This window comes from Indicator indicator, chromosome 3 (assembly GCF_027791375.1).
Source record: "Indicator indicator isolate 239-I01 chromosome 3, UM_Iind_1.1, whole genome shotgun sequence".
NCBI classification, from domain to species: Eukaryota; Metazoa; Chordata; class Aves; order Piciformes; family Indicatoridae; genus Indicator; species Indicator indicator.
This window is the reverse complement of record NC_072012.1, coordinates 46,968,442-46,990,422: the sequence shown is the minus strand read 5'-3', so window position 1 is coordinate 46,990,422 and position 21,981 is coordinate 46,968,442. Positions and strand designations below refer to the sequence as shown.

At 41.8% G+C, this 21,981-nt stretch overlaps 1 protein-coding gene across 1 annotated transcript; it reads right to left on the bottom strand.

Moving 5' to 3' along the window:
• Nucleotides 1-7,238: 7,238 nt before the first annotated feature.
• On the bottom strand, nucleotides 7,239-18,755 carry TSPAN19 (tetraspanin 19). Its single transcript, XM_054399919.1, has 8 exons — nucleotides 18,681-18,755; nucleotides 18,484-18,556; nucleotides 17,024-17,154; nucleotides 15,070-15,144; nucleotides 14,539-14,649; nucleotides 11,248-11,391; nucleotides 8,616-8,699; nucleotides 7,239-7,313 (listed from the first exon to the last, which is right to left on the bottom strand). The coding sequence occupies exons 1-8, from the start codon at nucleotides 18,744-18,746 to the stop codon at nucleotides 7,239-7,241; spliced, it is 759 nt and encodes a 252-aa protein (XP_054255894.1). The 5' UTR covers nucleotides 18,747-18,755.
• Nucleotides 18,756-21,981: the final 3,226 nt, after the last annotated feature.

Genomic DNA, 21,981 nt, shown 5'->3' with positions numbered 1-21,981 from the left:
TTCTCTTCTCCAGACTGAACGATCCCAACTCTCTCAATCTGTATATTTCATTGCAAGCTTTTCTTTTCATCCAAGCAGGCTACACATGAACTTTAAATGAAACCCACTATTCTCACATGAGGTTCTAGAACTACAAGAAATAAATCAAGTCTTATCCTACATTTAACAAACCCTGAGCATTTACCATGCCATTAAAAGCTTCAATTAAATTAAAGCCAAAGTGTAAAATATGTTTACATACAAGACAACACCTTACTGAAAGCTAATTTCGTAACTCCTCTCAAGCAGCTGAAGCTTTTGAAGCTGCCAATGCATGAGAACACTGATTTTTATTTGCAGGCAGAGGTATTTTAAGAGATTGTTTAAGGAACCTCAAATTCTACTAATTTGCAAAGGGGGCTAGGGTGGAGTGGGGGATGGTGGGGTGGGGGGGGGGTGGGAATTGTGTCTTTGCAGGATACTGAAATGCTTTATCCTGTTGATCTGGAGTAAAACATTGATTCTTTGTCATTGGAAACTCTTTATTTAAGTCAATAATAAACAAATGGGGGAGGAAGTGAAATATGTATTATTTCTAAGGGAAAACACAATATGGGAATGTAGTTGGGAAGCTTTGTTTTATGAAACATGGCCTGCACAGATCATTCTAATCATCTTATTGTCATAAGGCATAAATTCCACAAGCTGTGTGATCAAAGCATCCTGCAGGACTGTACTGCTTAAGAGTGTTCTTTAAAGAAAGAAAGGTCACCTTTCATTCTGAAATATCATTAGATCATGGGGATCATATGATAATGTCACCACATCTGGTAGAGCAAAAAGGATATTATTTATTGTACTCTTTTATTATTTATTGTATTCTTAATTTTTTTTTTTTTAAAGAATGAAGAACAGGAGCTAGGCTACTGACTATCCACTAACTCACTCTAAAAACCAGATGTTCACATCTTACTCCTTTTACATTGTCAGGCTAGGTGTTCCATTTGTTGGTGGATGACAGTGTCCTAGCTGCTAGTCCCCTTCTAGTAAAAAGTAGTTTCCAGTTTTCCTTACAAAGAGCTGTTCATAACATTCTGTGACTCTGTGGTTCTGTGATCTGAGACAAATTATCTCTTTGATCTGTCCTGTGCTTTCGAGTTTGGATCTCTTACAGTTTGAAGGGGGAACTTTACCCAGGGCCCTGACTGTAAAGACTGAAAGTAAAATAAATTACCATTGGATGCAAAAGGAAAATAATCAATAAGTTCTCTAGAATTCATTGGATTGCTAATGGGAATATAGAGCAGAGGCATAAACAGTTCTTGCTCTTTTCTTCTTCTGTCTCTTCTGCTTGCAGCTTCTCTCTCTCTTCTGTGGCCTTGCCAGAGGTATCTCTGTTTTGACTACAGTGTGAGGTAATAGGAAGGAGGGAGGGAGTGGGGAAGAGGTGAACAAGTCCCCTGGATCTGTGCAAGGGTGTTCTGAGGAGTTTCTGTGTAGTTTATGAATTGTAACTATGAATATATAGTACATATATTGAATATTTTGTACACTTTCATTGCATTCCATATTTCTAGATTTTATTTTGCTTGTAAATAGAGCTTCATTTGCTTCTAAAACCTTCTGAGCTAGTCTGGCCATTTTATTTTGAGGGGGTAGTTTCTCCAAATCAGTTGGGGGGTAGTTTCAACCCACCACAGGATCCTCAAATTGATGGAGGTCATACCCAAAATTATCCTGTCTTTTCTAGCCCCAACTAACTTTTAAAATATACTAACCCATTCCCCAGGACTTTTGTACTGGAGTAGCTTTATCTAGTGAATGAGAGCTTCCCATTCAGAACACACACATGACATTCACAGAAGAAGATTAAACTCACTTTAGATAACTACCAAACACAAATTGCAAATGTCCAGTGGGAACTGCAGATTCTGTTCCCTTTGGACCTGAACAGTTTGGTGATATAAAATCATAGAATGATTTAGGTTGGAAGGGACCTCCAAGGGCCACCTAGTCCAACCCCCTGCAGTCAGCAGGGGCATCCTCTACAAGATCAGGTTGCTCAGAGCCTAGTCAAGCTTAACCTTGAGTGTCTCCAGGGATGGGGCCCAAACTACTTCCCTGAGTTCCAGTGTTCCACACACTCAGGGTAAAGAACTTGTTCCTAACATCCAATCTGAATCTATTCTTCTCTCATTTCAACCCATTGCCCCTCGACATGTCACTGCAGGCCTTTGTAAACAGTCTCTCTCCATCCTTCTTGTAGTCCCCTTCAGGTATTGGAAGGCTGCTACTAGGTCTCCCTGGAGCCTTCTCTTCTCCAGGCTGAACAACCCCAGCTCCCTCAGCCTGTCCTCATAGCAGAGATGTTTCAGCCCCTGATCATCTCTGTGGCCCTCTTCTGGACCCTCTCCATCATGTCCATTTCCTTCCTGTGTGAGGGGCTCCAGAGCTGGATGCAGTACTGCAGATGAGGTCTTACCTCAAATCAAATTGCTATGATGTCCCTTTCTTTCAGAATTTGAAAGCAAACTAACCAGGTGGCATTCACAAGAGTGCTTTTCTAGGACTGCTTAGCCATGTAGGCAGGCATGTTGCAGTTGTGCCTCCCTACCTTGCCCAAAAATTTTCTGGGAGCTTCAGTCAGTATGGAGTTTCAAAGTGCCTGTTTCTTAGTGCATGGAATCCAGCTTGTACCTGAAGCTCCACAGCAGTTCAAGTCTAAACTGAGCAGTGTAAGATTTATTGAGAGCCACCTGGACTCTCCTTAAGCCCAAACATTTGTCACAGTGAACATAGTGACTGTTTGATTGATTTAATACTGACATCAATTCCATCCTCTTACACTAATTAGTGTTGTAATAATTAGAGAGCTGACTACTGAGGTAAGAAACCTCATGTTTCAATCTCATTCTTCTCAAAGAAAAGAGCATGAAGTCATGAGACATTGTCAGTGAGAGCACTCAGTGTCCTTTTACTGAAGCTTAACCATTGTGCATCCAGGAACATAATCACAGTCTCACAGTCTCACAGCATATCAGAGGTTGAAAGGAACCTCAAGAGATCATCAGGTCCAACCCCCCTGCCAGAGCAGGATCACTTAGGGTAGTCTGCACAGGAATGCATCCAGGTGGGTTTGGAAAGTCTCCAGAGAAGGAGACTCCACAACCCCTCTGGGGAGCCTGTTCCAGCGCTCTGTCACCCTCACTGTAAGGAAGTTCCTCCTCATGTTGACCTCATGTTGACACGAAATCATCTATGTTCTAGTTTGAACCCATTCCTTGTCTTATCACTGTGAACCATTGAAAAGAGCCTGGCCCCCTCCCCTTGACACCCACCCCTCAGCTATTGATAGACATTGATCAGATCCCCTCTCAGTCTTCTCTTCTCCAGACAGCTCCAGGGCTCTCAGTCTCTCTTCATAGGGGAGATGCTCAAGTCCCCTAATCATCCTCATGGCTCTCCCTTGGACTCTCTCCAGCAGGTCTCTGTCTCTCTTCAACTGGGGAGCCCAAAACTGGACACAGTATTGCAGGTGTGGTCTCAGCAGGGCAGAGTAGTGAGGCAGAAGAACTTCCCTAGCCCTGCTGGACACACCTTTCTTGATGCACCCCAGGATCCCATTGGCTCTCTTGGCCACAAGGGCACATTGTTGTTCCATGGGGAACTTGCTGTCTACCAGCACTCCAAGGGCTTTCTCTGTGGAGCTGCTTTCCAGCAGGGCAGCCTCTAACCTGTCCTGGTGCCTGCTGTTATTCCTCCCCAGATGCAGGACCCTGCACTTGTCCTTATTAACCTTCATGAGGTTTGCCTGCACCCAGCTCTCAGCCTGTCCAGGTCACGTTGGATGGTGCACAGCCTGAGGGGTGTCAGCCAACCCCCCCAGTTCTGTATCCTCAGGAACTTGCTGAGGGTACTCTCAATGCCCTCAGCCAGGTCATTGATAAAGATACTGAACAAAACTGGACCCAGTACTGATCCCTGGGGCACACCACTGGCCACAGGCCTCCAAGCTGACTCTGTGCCACTGATGACGACCCTCTGAACTCTGTTGTGGAGCCAGTTTTCAACCCACCTCATAATGATGTGGTAGATGCTAAGAAAGCAAAAGAGAGCCTTATTTTCACATAAAAGTTAGGGCACTCTCTATACAGAGAGGCAGAATGAAACTTTCAACCCTTGAAATGGTGTAGGTATGTGTTTTATACACTGGACAAGTATTGACCAAAAAACTCACAACAAACAATCAACCAAAACAAATACCAAAGATAAACAAAACAAACACCAAAGATAAACCAAACAGACCAACAAAAAAACCCAAACAAAAACCAAACCCCAGACCAAACAAACAAACAAAAAAAAAAAAACAACTGAACCACCTCCCTCCCCAAAACAACATTCCACAAAACAAACCCCAAAACCTAAACATTTTTTTGGGGGGTAGAATTCTTTTTTAGATCTTTCAGGGCCTTGGAGCAGTTGCCTCCACAGCTGCATGTGTACTGGTGCCAGTTACCAGACAGGGATGAAGAACAAAGCTAAGAAGATGAAGAGAGTGGGGCAACAGCAGACTGCTTTTAGGCCACATGAAAGCTCCTTGAAAGCAGTCTCTGTTTCTTCTCCATACTGATTTGTATAGGGAATTTATGCAGTTATGATTTCTCCCTGAACTTTCACACCAATAATCAGTTTTAGGGAGACCTCCTAAGTTTGGTAATACACCTTCTAAATTAGCTGGACTGGAAGAACTCATAACCTTACTGAGCTTCAACACAGCTACTGTAAGGTGTTTCCCATGACATTCCTTTGAAGCACACCATCTCTGAACATCATTTTCTCTGCCACTCTAGTGCCACAGGGCTATCACTTTCAGACTTTAAAGGGTAGACTTTGTATGAGGTGTGTATGTTATGGCTCTGGGGAGACCTTATTGGAGCCTTCCAGTATCTGAAGGGGGCCTACAAGAAAGCCTGGAAAGGACTTTTTACAAGGGTTTGCAGTGATAGGATGAAAGGGAATGGATTGAAGCTTGAGGAGGGTAGGTTTAGGCTGGATATTAGGAAGAAATTCTTTACAGTGAGGATGGGGAGACACTGGAACAGGTTGCTCATGGAGGTTGTGAATGCTTTGTCCCTGGAAGTGTTCAAGACCAGGCTGGATGAGGCTTTGAGTGACCTGGTGCAGTGGAAGGTGTCCCTGCTCAAGGCAGAGGGGCTGGAACTCAATGATCTTTCAGGTCCCTTCCAATCTAAACTATTCTGTGAATGTATGAATCCATGGCATTCTGCAAAACTCCTTCACTTCTCTGTCTTCTGTACTATTCCTAAGGTCCCTGTGTCCTCTAGTGTCTACCTATCAGAACTGCACAAACTGGCAAACATGCTTTCATTTTCTTACATCAGAACATTTTTTTTTTTTTAATAACATTCCATCCTACAAATTTTCTCCTCTCCTGTTTCCTGTTTTTTTGTTGTTGTTTTGGGGTTTGTTTTGTTTTCTTTTCTTTTCTTTACTGTTCAACATCTTCATCAATGAAATTGGTGAGTGGACAGAGTGTCTGGTCAGCAGGTTTGCTGATGACACCAAACTGAGAGGCTTGGCTGAGACACCTGAAGGCTGTGTGGCCATTCAGTGAGACTTGGACAGACTGAGAGCTGGGCAGAGAGAAACCTAATGAGGATCAACAAGGGTAAGGGCAGAGTCCTGCACCTGGGAAGGAAGAATAAACTGCACCAGCACAGGTTAGGAGGGGATCTGCTGGAGAGCAGCCCCAAGGAGAAGGACCTGGGAGTGCTGGTGGACAACAAGTTCTGCATGGGACAGCAATGTGCCCTGGTAGCCAAGAAGGCCAAAGGGATCCTGGGGTGCATTCAGAGGAGTGTGTCCAGCAGAGCCAGGGAGGTTCTCCTCCCCCTCTACTCTGCCCCAGTGAGACCTCACCTGGAATATTTTGTCCAGTTTTGGGGTCCCCCATTCAAGAAGGACAGGGATCTACTGGAGAGAGTCCAACAGAGAGCCATGAGGATGATGAAGGGACTGGCGCACTCTGTGATGAGGAGGGGCTGAGAGCCCTGGGGCTGGTTAATCTAGAGAGGAGAAGACTGAGAGGGGAACTGATCAATGTCTATAAACAGATGAGGGCTGAGTGTCAGGAGGGAGAGGACAGCCTCTGCTCACTTGCTTCTGGGATAGGACAAGAGGCAATGGATAGAAACTACAACGCAGGAGGTTCCACCTCAACATGAGGAGAAATTTCTTTACAGTGAGGGTGACAGAGCCCTGGAACAGGCTGCCCACAGAGGTTGTGGAGTCTCCTTCTCTGGAGCCTTTCCAAACCCACCTGGATTCATTCCTGTGTGGACTACCCTGGGTGATCCTGCTCTGGCAGGGGTGTTGAACCTGATGATCTCTTGAGGTCCATTCCAACCTCTGATATACTGTGAGACTGTGATCCTGTGATGTTAGGAACAAATTCTTTACTATGAGGATAGTGGAACACTGTAATGTGTTTGAGGGGCAGTGGCTTTAAGCTGGAGAAGAGCAGATTTAGACTGGATGTTAGGAACAAGTTCTTTACTATGAGAGTGGTGGAACCCTGGAACAGGTTGCCCAGGGAGGTGGATGAGGTCCCATCCCTGGAGATATTCAAGGTGAGGTTTGACGAGGCCCTGGGCAGCCTGATCTAGTTGAGGATGTCCCTGCTGACTGCAGGGAGGTTGGACTGGATGACCTTTGGAGGTCCCTTCTGGTCCAGATCATTCTATGATTCTGTCTTGAAGAAGAGCTGGAAAGAGTCCAATATTTTTAAGTCTCAGTGAAATTTTTGGAGTTTAAATTGCACAGCAGACAAGGTCAAAAGAGAAGGATGGGAAGGAGAGGTAAAGAGGTATCAGCAGTGTTTAGTAAATGGTTTTCTCAACTGAACCTGATAAAAGGTTCCTTCTGTTTCAAAGTGCAGTGTACTATACAGTAATATTTAACAACACCCTGAACAACTTGTTCCAGACACTCAGGAAAACAATAGTCAGCCTATCAGGAAATTTTATTAACCAGCTAGTAAATGGCATAATACTTCAGGTTTTGTAGCACACTACCACATCCATAGCCAGGAATAATAAACAAGCATAGCAAAGACCAGGTGGTAATAAGACAGTGATTCCAATATGTAAAGCCTGAATTAAATTGGGTGGAAGCATTTTTGTTGACTGCCACTGGAAGGGATCTGATCATTCCTACACCACAGCAATGCTCAGAAGAATTCAGGATTCATTTGGCCAGATGTTGTTCTTTCTGGTGTTTCTAAGCAGCTGACTAGTTAGTTTGATCAAAAAGATCTGAGAAAGGAAAAAAAGACTGAGTTAGACATGACAAAGATAGTGCTGATACTCATTCACAACTGAGCCAATCTGACTGCTAACCTCTTTCTTATAAACAACAAAGAGGAAGAGATACAAAGGAGAATGGTCAGGATATGTGCCTGAAGATACAAGCTGAATTCTTTGCTCTGGCACTGGCTTGCTCTGTGACCTCCAGCAAATCACTTGGGCCCAATTCCACAGAAGCTTCTTGGAAATCTCTTCCAAATGGCTCATGATTCAGCTCAGTGTTTCTGGGCCCTATGAATCTAAAGATGGTTGGACTTGACGATCTTAAAGGTCTTTTCCAGTCTAAACGATTCTATGGTTTTTGGTCTTGCCCTCTTAAATCAGGATAATAACTCTTTCCCACCTGACAGGAAGGTGTCAATGACAATACATACAAGATTGTGAGACACTCACAGAATCACAGAACTGTCAGGGTTGGAAGGGACCCCAAGGATCATCTAGTTCCAACCCCCCTGCCATGGGCAGGGACACCTCACACTAGATCATGTGCTGTGCTAGTGAGGATCAGGTGAGTATGAATAAGAAACATTTTCATTACTGAACTGGCCCACTCTATTAGCCAGAATGTTTCCACTCCATACTTTTACAGGAAGGTTCTCCATATGGAAGACAGAAAATAGGTCATGCTTTTAATTCTCTGAGTAAAAATTAAGTACCTTCATTTTCAATCTCACAATTTTAGGTGTGATCAAAAATCCTTCTGCCTGCCTGTTAGTTCTCAAACTTTAGGATGTCCATGGAATAAATCAATAAATAATCAAATAAATAATCAATTCTTGCTGCCCTTACCCATATTCTTTTGTTTTGATATTGAAAGGTTTATTCCTTTTTTATCCAATAACGTTTTCTTGTACATATATGGTAAGGAGGGGGTTCATGATTCTGTATTGTTTGATTTATCAAATTCATGGCCTAGGTTCTGTGCTAATAAAGGACTGATGGGGTCTTTTGCTCCATAGATTTCACACTCCCTTTAACTCCTTTCTGTCTTTGCAATGTTGTTAGCTTTCACAAGTCAGGTTCAAACATTTCACTCAACAAACATTGGACACCAGCACCTGTGATGGTACTTGAATGTACAAGAGTCTGTGGCTAAACAATGCTTGTTCTTACTTCTAATTAAACTTGGTGGAAAGCTTTACAAAATTATGGCTTCCATGCCACAGCCAACTGGCACTAAGCCCATTCCCCCACCCCCAGCAGAATATCAATATTTGGTGGAGGGTTTTTTTTGCTTAAAAGTACACTTACCTGTGTAAAAGGCAGGCTGAGAGTAATTGCTGTCAAGATCAGAACATTGTTTTCAAACCATACATTCAAATATTCTTCACATCCCTAAGGAAGTACAGAAGAACAGATTTCAGGAAAAAAAATCATTTCACCTTCTGAATTCATATTTCAGCTTCTGTATTCATATTGCAGCTCTACAAGAAAACACTTCCAAATGTAGCTCTAGAATTTTTTTTGCAGGTTATGATGAGTTCTGATATTTACTTGCCAGAAAGTAAATGCATCTGTAATGTGCACTGCAGTGAGCTAGCATTCTTTTTTTTTTACATTGTTTGAACTAAACAGATGGTTCTGAAGTAAATCTGAGAGTATTCTGCGTGGAAATGTTCCAGAGCTAGTGACTTCATCAAAAGGGAATTTGCTTTACTGTGAATATAACTGAGATATTACCTTACAAGTAATCACTGGGGTGCATTAAGAGGAGTGTGTCCAGCAGATCCAGGGAGGTTCTCCTCCCCCTCTACTCTGCCCCAGTGAGACCTCACCTGGAATACTGTGCCCATTCCTGGGCTCCCCAGTTCAAGAAGGACAGGGATCTACTGGGGAGAGTCCAACAGAGGGCTAAAAGGATGGTGAAGGGACTGGAGCACTGCCTGATGAGGAAAGGCTGAGAGCCCTGGGGCTGTTTAGTCTGGAGAGGAGAAGACTGAGAGGGGATTTAATCAATGTTTATCAATATCTGAGGGATGAGTGTCAGGAGGGAGGGGACAGGCTCTGCTCACTAGCACCCTGTGATAGGACAAGGGGCAATGGATATAAACTACAGCACAGGAGGTTCCAGCTCAACATGAGGAGGAACTTCTTCATTGTGAGGGTGACAGAGCCCTGGAACAGGCTGCCCAGAGAGGTTGTGGAGTCTCCTTCTCTGGAGCCTTTCCAGCCCAATCTGGATGCATTCCTGTGTGTCCTGTCTAGATCCTGTGGTCCTGCTCTGGCAGGGGGGTTGGACTCGATGATGTCCAGAGGTCCATTCCAATCCCTGACATCCTGTGAATATTTTCAGTTTTTCACTGATTTTCATGCATTGTGCGCCCTGCAATGGATGTTCAGATTTTCCAGATCACACCCTATGTTTACTATATTGCCTTTTAAAATAAACTATAAAATATTGCATAGCTTTAAACATATATACATAAAAATTATATATACATATATAATAAAGCATATAAATAAATGCTTTCTATCCTTTGATGTGCTCTTTAAACAATGGCAAGGGTTTGTAGAAACAGGGAGCCATTTCAAACAGCTGAGAGAAGGAAGATAAAACCAGATGCCATTTGAAAACATCCTTTCTGGTGTTTACTGCTCCGCATTGTCAAGAAAAAAACCTTTGACTGGTGAGTTCTTGTTCTCATCAGGTAGTTCTATTGGTACTGGAGGGTTTATAAAGAGAGAATGATAGGTACCACTTTCTTCCAGGACAGGTGATGATATCTAAGAATCTTATGCAAACTGGTCCCTTGATAATAAGACATGCTAAATGTAAATGTTAACATGAACTGGTCTCAGGAAACACATCACAGAATCACACTATCACAGTACATTAGAGGTTGGAAGGGACATCCAGAGATTGTTGAATCCAACCCCCTGCCAAAGCAGCATCACTTAGGATAGTCTGCCAGGAGTGCATCCAGGCAGGTTTTGAATGTGTCCAGAGAAGGAGAGTCCACAACCTCTCTGGGAAGCCTGTTCCAGGGCTCTGTCACCCTCACTGCAAAGAAGTTTCTCCTCATGTTGAGATGAAAACTTCTAGGTTCAAGTTTGTATCCATTGTTCCTTGGCTTATTACTGTGCACCACTGAAAAGAGCCTGGCCCCCTCCACTTGACACCCACCCCTCAGATATTTATTGATCAGATTCCCTTTCAGTCTCTCTTCACAGGGGAGATGCTCAAGTCCACTAATCATCCTCCTGGCTCTCAACTGGACTCTCTCCAGCAGGTCTCTGTCTCTCTTGAACTAGGCAGCCCAAAACAGGACCCAGTATTGCAGGTGTGGTCTCACCAGGGCAGAGTAGATGGGGAGAGCAACCTCTCTAGACCTGCTGGACACACTTTTCTTGATGCACCCCAGGATACCATTTGCTCTCTTGGCCACATCTCTTATTTCAATGCCTTGCTCATTTCTCTTATCTTGTAAAGTATTGGAGATCTCTGGAAACACATAATACAAACAGGTGGAGACACTGCTGACATTCTGCAAGTGATGAATAGCAACTGCAAGTGGAAAATGTATCATGTATCTTTTTTTTTCTATACTGTACCTTTCCATTGTCTTCATTGATTTGCTACAGCATGGATTCCTCTATCCATGGTGCTTACTACTTCTTAAACCACTGCTAAATATCCTTCTGATATTGATCAGGCATGACTCATGTTTTCTTGAAGTATCCTTAATTTAGAGTTGCTTACAGGACTGACAGCTAAGGAGTGAAAGCTAAGGCTTCAGAGTGACCAAGACAAAATAATGAATATTTTAAATGCTAATGCATTTGTCAGACAATTTGTAGTGGAGGACATGGTTTGCATTTTTTTTCCCAAAGTCCATTCAATAGAAAAACTTCCATTCCTCAAGGTAAATTTTTTATTTCTTACCATAGTGTATATTAAATCCCTTGGGACATCACAAAACCATTTCTTCAGCTGGGATCTTGTGCATGAACATGGGATCTGAGTACTATTTTCCTTGTTTTGATTGCTTTCCCACTGTGTGACATTGTATCTTCCACAGCATTCCATCTAGAATATAAATGCTTCAATTGGTAACTCCAATACCTATCAAGGCTGTCACACAGTGGAATTTTTCCCCCAACAAGTATCACACTCTCACAGTATATCAGAGGTTGGAAGGGACCTCCAGAGATCATTAGGTCCAACACCCCTGCCAGAGCAGGGTCACTTAGGGTAGTCTGCACAGGAATGCATCCAGGTGGGTTTGGAAAGTCTCCAGAGCAGGAGACCCCACAACCCCCTGGGCAGCCTGTTCCAGGGCTCTGTCACTCTCACTGAAAAGAAGTTTCTCCTTGTGGTGAGGTAAAATCTTCTGTGCTCTAATTTGACCCCATTGTTCCTTGTCTTATCATTTTGAATCACCCACCCCTCAGCTATTGATAGACATTGATCAGATCCCCTCTCAGTCTTCTCCACACTAAACAGCCCCAGGGCTCTCAGGCTCTCTTCACAGGGAGATGCTCAAGTCCCCTAAGCATCCTCCTGGCTCTCTGTTGGATTCTCTCCAGCAGGTCTCTGTCTCTCTTGAAGTGGGGAGCCCCAAACTGGACACAGGATTGCAGCTGTGGTCTCAGCAGGGCAGAGTAGAGAGGTAGAAGAACTTCTCTCAACCTGCTGGACACACCTTTCTTGATGCTCCCCAGGATCCCATTTGCTCTCTTGGCCACAAGAGAGAGCCTTAGAAAATCTTCCTAATTCAACTTGTGTTTTAGCAGCAGTTGAGCTCTTATGAAAAGATAGCACAAAACAAATACTTTGTCCTGTTTAAATGAATTATCGGCTAGCTCTTCTTTTTCTTCTTTTTTCCCCAATACTAAACCAAACCATCAGTTTGGAGAATGGAATTCTTGCCATGTAGGAAATTCCAGCAGTTTTTCCTTCTGAATCAGGGTGAAACTTCAGCAAAGTTTGAACAGTTTTGTGGGATGAGAAGTCTGCTGTATTTTTAGCTCAGTGATGCTAATTAAAAGCATCTCGTTTTTGTCTTTGGAAGAGTGATACCAAGATACACCGCTTCTAAATTTGCAGGACTTAGTTAACCCAGCCAAAACTGTCCTTTCCCTGGAAAAACACACAATTGCAACAACTCTGTAAGTTCAGTTAAAAAAATTCACCAGCTTTAAGCAGGACTTTATTAACTATTACCGAGAAATACACCAAGAATATAAGAATAAAGTTCTCCTCTAATACTGTTCATGATTTTAGGCTTTTCACTATTCCAATGGCAGAGGCTGACAATATTGTAAATAGCTGGAAGCATGTGACAGAAGATTTGGAGACAGCAGTTTTTCATTTGTTAAGTGTCACTGCAGTTCACCTTGGCTTGGGTATCAACAGCAAAATATGGACAGGACTTTGAGATGTGACAAAACTTGCACAAGACCATCAGAATCACAGAATCGCAGAGTTAACCAGGTTGGAAAAGACCTTGAAGATCATCAAGTCCAACTAATCACCCAACACCATCTCATCAACTAAACCATGGCACTAAGTGCCTCATCCAGGCCTATTTTAAACACTTCCAGGGAAGGTGACTCCACCACTTCCCTGGGCATCCCATTCCAATGGCCAATCTCTCTTCCTGTGAAGAATTTCTTCCTAACATCCAGCCTAAACCTCCCCTGGTGCAGCTTGAGACTGTGTCCTCTCCTTCTGTTGCTGGTTGTCTGGGGGAAGAGACCAATCCCCAACACCAGGTAGTTGTAGAGAGGAATGAGGTCTCCCCTGAGCCTCTTCTCCTCCAGGCTAAACACCCCCAGCTCCCTCAGCCTCTCCTCACAGGGCTGTGCTCCAGACCCCTCCCCAGCTTTGTTGCCCTTCTCTGGGCACGTTCAAGCAACTCAACATCTTTTTGAACTGAGGAGCCCAGAACTGGACACAGCACTCAAGGTGTGGTCTAACCAGTGCTGAGCACAGGGCAGAATGACTTCCCTGCTCCTGCTGGCCACACTCTTCCTGATGCAGGCCAGGATGCCATTGGCCTTCTTGGCCACCTAGGCACACTGCTGGCTCAAAATCAGCTGCTATCAACCAGTACCCCCAGGTCCCTTTCTGCCTGGCTGCTCTCCAGCCACTCTGTCCCCAGCCTGTAGTGCTGCATGGGGTTGTTGTGGCCAACGTATAGAACCTGGCACTTAGATGTGTTAAATCTCATCAGGGCAGGTGGTAGCTAGGTAGCCTTGCTGAAATCTGTGCTCCCACAACAGTTTAACAAAACTGATCTCAAGCCTACCAGCACCATTGACATAATGGTGTCACCACTAACCCATCACTAGAGAAACCACAAATGCAATGATAGAGGACTGGATTTTCAAAGAACAGATTTTAAATATACATTACAAATGCATGTTTCATCTTGAATGCTTTGTGAATTAGCTGGAATCATAAATTAACATTGACCTTCCTGAAGAACTATGAAACTCACTTGTGCCAGGAGACATGTTAAAGGACTCACAGCTGGTCTACAGAAGCATCTTAAAAGACATTAAACTGGTAAGATACAATGTTTAGGATTAGAAACTCATGACTCAGAATTAGTTTAAAGGGTGGAGAGCAGTCCAGTGGTAAAAAATGCTGCTAACAACTTCCAAAACAATTGATCCCATACAAAGGGTTTGAAGGACTGTTCTGAAAAAAAAAAAGAAACAAATTCCATATTGCCCAGCCCCAAAAAATATTGGGATTAATAATTAAGTGTGCTGAAAGTATTGATTTGTAAGCTCATTTGAGGATGCAAATATTCTTTCTGAGAGAGTCTCAGTGCAATACCTGTTCAAATGCTCTCACACTAGGAGCTTAGATTTGGATTCAGAACATCTCTGCTTGTAAATGGTTCAGGTCAGTCTTAAGACCTAAGCAGATCAAGTGTTTCCTGATGTCTAGCACTGCCAAAGACATTAGGACACTACTGTTTTTTAAAGCTGCTGTACACTTCACTGACCAGAACTGTCTGCCCCTGCATACATTGAGAAGTCTCTCAAAAGCCTAATCTCATCCATAATACTCCACATAACAGCCAGGAATCTGGCCACTCCTACTAGATAGTATCAGTCCATTTGAAAAATGAATTCTTTGCTAGAAGAGGCAGATTTTTAAGGTAAGTTCTGTTTGATGCAGTACTTTTGGTGGTGATATTTTGTGAGGTTTGTTCCTTACCTTGTGCTGTACAGCATTCAAAATGTGCCACACAGGTTCCTGCTCAGCCAGACTCTCATTCCCGTAAGCAGAAATAACTTCATCAATTCTGTTGTTCCATTCATTGTGGACCTGTTCATAAATGTTTATAGCAATTGATACATGAATATTGATAAGAGTGTGGATGGAAAGTACAAGCCTTGATCTTTTATTGATATTCAGGTTTCTTCAAAGGTACCTTGCAAGCAGCAGCATTCTAACCAATTTGCCAAGCATGATCTATGTCATATCACAGCTGTTACACTAATGGGAAAGTTGAAAGCAAAAGGGAAAGATAAAGAAGTGACCCCAATCACATACATAGCACAGGCAGACAAGGTGATTAGTCCAAATGAAGCCAGAAGAGCCAGGGAACATAATTTAGATGAACCTGATATGTCCTGAAGAACTACATCCTACCTCTCATACTTCTTTTTGATAAGCACAGAATCAAAACTGATTCTACATTTAAGGTGATCCTGACTTGCATAAGCAAAATTTTTTTTTACATACCTCTTCTTTCTTCACAAATATCAGCACTGATATTACCATCTGGGTAGCAAACACCAGGATGTGAAAAGTCATATACTGAAAAAAAAAAAAAAAATCCCCAAATTACGTACAAACATTGAAGTAGTGAGCAACTCAACAACAACAAAAAAAGTTCCAGAAGCCCATGTATTCCCGACTACTATTTAGAGTCATTCCAACAAAAGTAAGAAGCATTTTTTTACCTGGAAACTTTCAGAAAGTGGCATCACAGTCTAAGAGGCAGGCTTCAGGCAAAGCACAACTCACTGTTTTGGGCTTAAAAATGAAGTCATAACATTTTTTTTTTTTAATTGACTGTGTCGGTGTGAGCTGAAATTCCCCCCCCCCCCCAGCAATAACCAGGCTAGCCCAGTCTGGAAGCAAATGAAAAGCTGTATTTACAAGCAGAGTCTAAAATCTACAATGAAATGCAATGAATATGTACAAATATACAAAATTCACAACATTCACAAATATATACAATCAACAGAAAAAAGCACAACCAATCTTCTTTTGCTTCCCCCCAAGGGGACCCTCCCAAAGGGGCCTCTCTCTCTCCCAGGAGCTTCCCCCCACACCCCTCTGGACAGAGAAGCAGAGTTAGTTAAGCAGAAAGTTGTTAACTTAGCTGCCAAGGTCAGTGTGTTATCTTCAGCCAGAAGAGAAGAAGAAACAGCAGCCAGACAGCCCAGCAACTGCCCCCACTGCCGAACGCAGAATGTGCCGAATGCCTACTTTGTTTTGGGTAATAGTTCTTAAACATTTCTATCTATCCAGTGGAAGTGTTTAGAACAATCATGATTTTGCTTTCTTACACCCAATAGTGACTTATTTACATTCTTTCACTTTCTCTGTTCTGAACTTTGCAAGGAAAAATTAAAAAGACAGTTTCAAACCATCACAGTGACGAACAAAAGTTATTTAGAATCAGCTGTGCTCCACTGAAGAAAACCCTGATTTCATTATTTCCTGTTTGAATTACCACATTACCTAAGTCTCATGCCTAGTCAAGGGCTCCTTTGTACTATAAGATGCACAGACAACATTAAAAAAAAAAAGAAGTTGATTTTTGTCAGTTTTCAGTGAGGCAAAATTTTCACCCACAGTATCCAGATATTGTGGGATTAGATACTTTCATGGAAACTGGAAATGAGACACTTCTTCCTCTTTCAACCCCTAATGAATTGTGAGGTAAACACCACATGCCTAGGACAGCAGCAGGAAGAGTCATGGTTATAGCACTTAGGTTCTTCTCACTGCTGTGCTGATTGATGTTGGCAGTGCCTAGCAAATGAATCAGTAGAATAGCTGTCTGCTTCAGCCTTCAGAGAGCCTAAAGCAGATTGTTCAAACAAAAGGGTGAAAATAAATAAAAGATGAAGGGAAAATATAATCAAGGGTAATTTTTCAGAAATCAAAGTTTTCTTCCCTTTAAAAATCAGGGATTGCATATAAATATGGAGCATCCAGGTAGGTCTACCTAGGTAGCACCTTTTTTAATAATTTTTTTAATCATTTTTTAATCAATTTTTAATCATTTTAATCATTTTTTATACTCTAGCTACACCTGTGCCTTCAACCTGCAGTAATTTGAGGCAAGGGTTTTCTTTATTTTTTTTCAGCACATACTAAGAGATAGTCACTCAGCATACTTTCAATGCTAAATTAATTTATAAACATGCAAGTCAATAAATACAGGAGTTCAAATCATTGCTGCATCAAACTGTCACTGAAAACATTCGTGCAGTGATGTGGAAGGATCCTCAGTTTTGTTCAGATTTCATCAGAGCCAAGACTTTATCTAAAAATATCTTTCCATCAGCAGATTTGGGAAGCACTGAGCGTGGAAACCACAACATCAAGACAGGATCAGAGTTATCATGCACACAAAACTCCCATATTTACAAAAAAAGGGTAGAGTCTGATTTACACTTACTATATCTAGCAGACATTTGATTTCCATAATGCTTCCAAGGAATCCCATGGCTGATATAAAAGTAATAGCAGATCCAGTTCCAAGTAATAGACATGAAAGATACACCACAAGCTGGTTCCTGCCTGAAGAAACTGTAACACAGTGCATTCATACTGTCACTTTTTTTTAATTTACTTTTCAGAATTCCACTTTAAAAACCTTATTCCACAAAAGAAGAAAAACAACACCCACAAATAATTAAATCTTTGCAATACTTTGCAATACTTTGCAATGCCATTACTGAAAGGATGAAAACAGTAGAATGATACAAAGGCATTATTATTATTAATTATGCTGCCTACAGTCACAGAAAGAAAAACTATGTATTTTCAGGAGATCAGAGAATGGTAACAACATATGAGATGTAAACAGAAAGTAATTGCAAAATGTGAACCACTCACAATGAAATCAGAGAGCAATTCCAAGCTTACAGATCTTTTCTGTTTGCCAAAAATTAGTAGCACATTTACAAACCCTGTGTGGACATTGATACAGTTCTCATTAAATCCAGGCTCAGTTTCAATGCTATCTTCCCTCTCTGTCGCTGATGACTTTTCCCCTTTCCACATTAACCAACTTTGCTTAGATATGGAAAGTAGCAGAGGCTTTGAAGGCTTTGATTGCTTCCGTCCCAAGTGCTTCCTCCTTGAATTACTGTCTTGGACAGCTCCTATCCCATCAGCTGAGAATTGATGCCCTTTGGCATAGCCAAGGCAGACAACTCTTTAAGATCACAGCTGTTGATGACCCAAAACTTAACTTCCCTTTGAAACAATTTGATAGGCAGTCTGGAAAAAAAGGAATATCTATATGGAGAGGCCCAAGCTCCAACTTGTGTTCATTCTACCCAAATACCCTCCTAAATGATCTATAATCTTGTCAAATGCGGGCCAGATGCAGCCTGGTGAATTATATAAGTGATCAATAGAACTGATTTATATTTCATCTAGAAGTCATAGATGGAGAGAGATAAATTGTATAAACTACAACCATCTATAAATGGTAGCTATATTGGTATATTTCCCCCTGTTTTGATAATCGTATTGTCTAACCTGAACATAAGGAAAGACCTTTTCACTCTAAGAGTGACAGAGCACTGGCACAGGCTGCCCAGAGAGGTTGTGGAGTCTCCTTCTCTGGAGACATTCAAAATCCTCCTGGATGTGCTCCTGTGTGACCTGCTCTAGGTGATTCTGCTCTGGTGTTGGGGTTGGACTTGATGATCTTTCAAGGTCCCTTCCAATCCTTCACATTCTGTTATTCTGTGTAATGAGGTAAAATACAACAGAAACAAAAATACCTAATAACCTCTGCATTTCAATCCAATACTGCCACCTTGTGAAGGAAAAAAATATGAATCACTGTTTGTTGATTTATCCTGCAATCACTGGAAACAAAAGACAATTTCTATTTATACTCACATAAGACACTGAATAAATTGTTTCTGTCAAATAAAAGCCACAAGCCAAATGTCAAAATCATAAGACCCAGAGCCTGGGGGAAAAAATAAAATAAAAATAAAAAGAAGGATTATTGGTCTGATTCAAAACATTACCAAAAAAAAAAAAAAACACAAACATATTTTGAAACTGCTAAATAACAAACCCAGAACTTTTACCAGGAAAATTCCATTGAAGACATTTAAGTAGTACTTCTGTACTAGTATTTTATCTCTTACTTTCATTCTGTTTTCAGTTTTGCATCATAGCTGAAAAATAGAAAAGCACACATTCAGTCCAGTATGAAACAGATGTAACAAAACCTGTAAATTACAATGGGATTTAGTCATTCAGATAATGCTTTACAAATTTGAACAGTCATGGAATCATAGAATCATAGAATTGTCAGGGCTGGAAGGGACCTCAAGGACCATCTAGTTCCAACCCCCCTGCCACGGGCAGGGACACCTCACACTAGATCAGGTTGCTCAGAGCCACATCCAGCCTGGCCTTAAAAACCTCCAGGGATGAGGCTTCCACCTCCTCTCTGGGCAACAATACAATTATAGCTATAATTATATTTATAATTATAAATATAACATCATTGTAATAAGTATAAGCATAGATATAAAATCTATGTGTACATAACTATATAAAGTGAAGCTTAAATTCTTACCTAATCATATCAGTTTGGAGCAAATACCATGAAGTTTGCAATGAGGCAAACCCTCATGGTGTAAGACTTCTTCCTAACATCCAATCTGAATCTACCCACTTCCAGTTTTGCTCCATTCCCCCTAGTCCTATCACTATCTGACACCCTAAAATGTCCTTCCCCAGCCTTCTTATAGGCCCCCTTGAGATACTGGAAGGTCACAATAAGGTCTCCTAGGAGCCTTCTCTTCTCTAGACTGAATAGTCACCTCATACACTGACCAAAAAGCCAATACCATTAGAAACATCAAGGTGGTGCCTGGTTTCAATTGCCCCTGGTGTACTGTACATAGGTATTTTTAGGTTGCTTTTTTCCTTAAAGACATTTGGAGGCAGCATGTATGAAGGCAGATTCACATTGCAGAGATGGCAAGAGTTACAGACCCTGGACATATCCTTGTCCATGGTAAGAGTTACAGAGCATAGGCATAGTGATCATAGAATCCAGGGCACCAGGGCAGAGTAGAGAGGTAGAAGAACTTCCCTAGACCTGCTGGACACACCTTTCTTGATGCATCCCAGGATCCCATTGGCTCTCTTGGCCACAAGAGCATAATGTTGTTCCCTGGAGAACTTGCTGTCCACCAGCACTCCAAGGTCTTTCTCTGTAGAGCTGCTTTCCAGCAGGGCAGCCTCTAACCTGTACAGGTGCCTGGTCCTTTTCCTCTCTTCAGCTACAGACCCATAGTTCATTAGGTTTTGTTTTCCAGCTTGCTTGCTCCCCTCCAGTCTTTAACATATTGCAGATATCTACCATAAGATTTGGCTCCCAAAACAATATCTCTCTTCTGGCTTCTTCACTCAGGGAGACACTAACTGACTTTGCTGACCTTGGCTGCGTAGCTTTTATTTTGGCTAAGTCTAATATCTCCACTTTCTGTCTCTTGTCCCTTGTGTACAGGGGTGTAAGGGGAGAAGGCAGGGAAGGGAGAAGTTGTTGCAGCTCCCCTGGTCTTTGACCAGGGCAGGTGCCCTTGTGCTGTTCATCAATTGCAAATATTTGTGAACATTGTAAATCCTGTATATTTTTTACATCTTTATTGCATTCCATTGTAGATTGTAGTTTTGCTTGTAAATACAGCTTTCATTTTACTTCTATTGAGCTGGTCTGGCAAAGTTAATGTGGGGGGGGGGTGGGGGGGGAGGGGAATTTTCAACCCACCACAATATTATTACTAATATCATCATTGTCAGATACAGTATCTTCCGAGCCCACCAAGATTTTTATGCACAGTGAAACTCCTTAATTTTTTTCCCCCTCCTCATGTTCACTTCAATCTAATTTGCCTGTTCTGGCATTTTGTTCTGCCTGGTTTTGTGGTGCAACCAGAGAGGAGTGCAAAAGCAGCAGGGTTAGAAGATGGTTCCTGCGACAGCAGCCAGCTGCCCTTGTCCCACACTTCTCACGGGTAAAGCAGCAGGCACACACACATGCACAGACACTAACCAGCACAGGCATACTCTTCCTGAAGTATTTTCTTATGCAAAGGGATTTGTTTGAAAGGAATTGTTCTTGTTGCTTGTCAGAATCACTGCAGATTGATTACAATAAGAAGTCATGCTTTCTGTTGTTTGTAAAACAGAGGAGGAAGGGGAAATGACAAGGATGAAGCTTCTGTGGTCACAAAAAACATCCTCTGTTAACAAGAGATTTTACATACAAAACATATGTTACATATGTATCAAATTTGTTGATTAGAAGAAAAGATTGAGCATACACAAGCTCACAAGATCCCCACTGCTTGGATTATAAAACTTCTGTTACTGAATCACAGAATGAGGAAAGCTCCAACTTCTCACCCCAGCTCTGCAATGGATTTGGGTTGATAATGCACCACATAAACTCATGGACTTGAATTAGATAAATGGCTTTGCATTTCCCTGACGAAAATTCACTACCATGAAGAGTAATTAAACAGAATTTTCAAACCCAGAATGCATTAAAACACTAGTGCAATGCATTGCTCTTGTAAAACCCCCTGAACAGTTAGATATTTAACTTGAAAACTGGCATCTGCAATAATTTTGTTGTTGTAACTATGTGGTTTCAATGCTTTTTTTTTTTGAGCCAGTCTAATAATAACTCTGTTTAACTTAAACCTGAAATATTATTTTAATGAAATTATGTACATTTTATAATACATTATTTCCCAAGAAAGTCCCAAGAAAGCTCTCAGTGTTTCCATCCTACCTTAAAGAGCACAGCCTCATAAAAATACATTTCTTCCTGAAGTCAAGCTTAACCACAACCTTATCACAGGGCAGTTTTGTCCTGTTGATCAGCCCTGGCTTCCTGGTTACAGGCAACAGGCCTACAGAAATGTCTTTTTTTATTGGCAAAGTTGTTTGCTAAATGCATGACACAGTGGCTGTGGTCTTCAGTCACCATGATCACAGTGAAACTCATGTTACACAACATGTCTCAAGTGCCCATTCAAATCAGCATTTCAGGACTTAGCCACATTGAAAAATTCAGGCCATATTGTACTCTGTAAAGTACAAAACATTGCAAGGTGGGTGTCACATAGAGGCATTTCCCTTGGTTTAAGATTTAAATGTCTTATCCATAACACCAGTGAGAAAATACAAGCAGTTGGCCTTGAATCCAATATTTTGCAGTTAGCATCTGTAAGTCTTTCAAAAAGGCACTCAGTTTATTTGAAAGACAATGGGGAAAAAACCTACTGTCCTTGGGAGATCCTTTTCCCTTGCTTACAAAAGTGCTCAATTTCTGTGTAAAAACTGTATTTAACTTTTAGCTCTTTT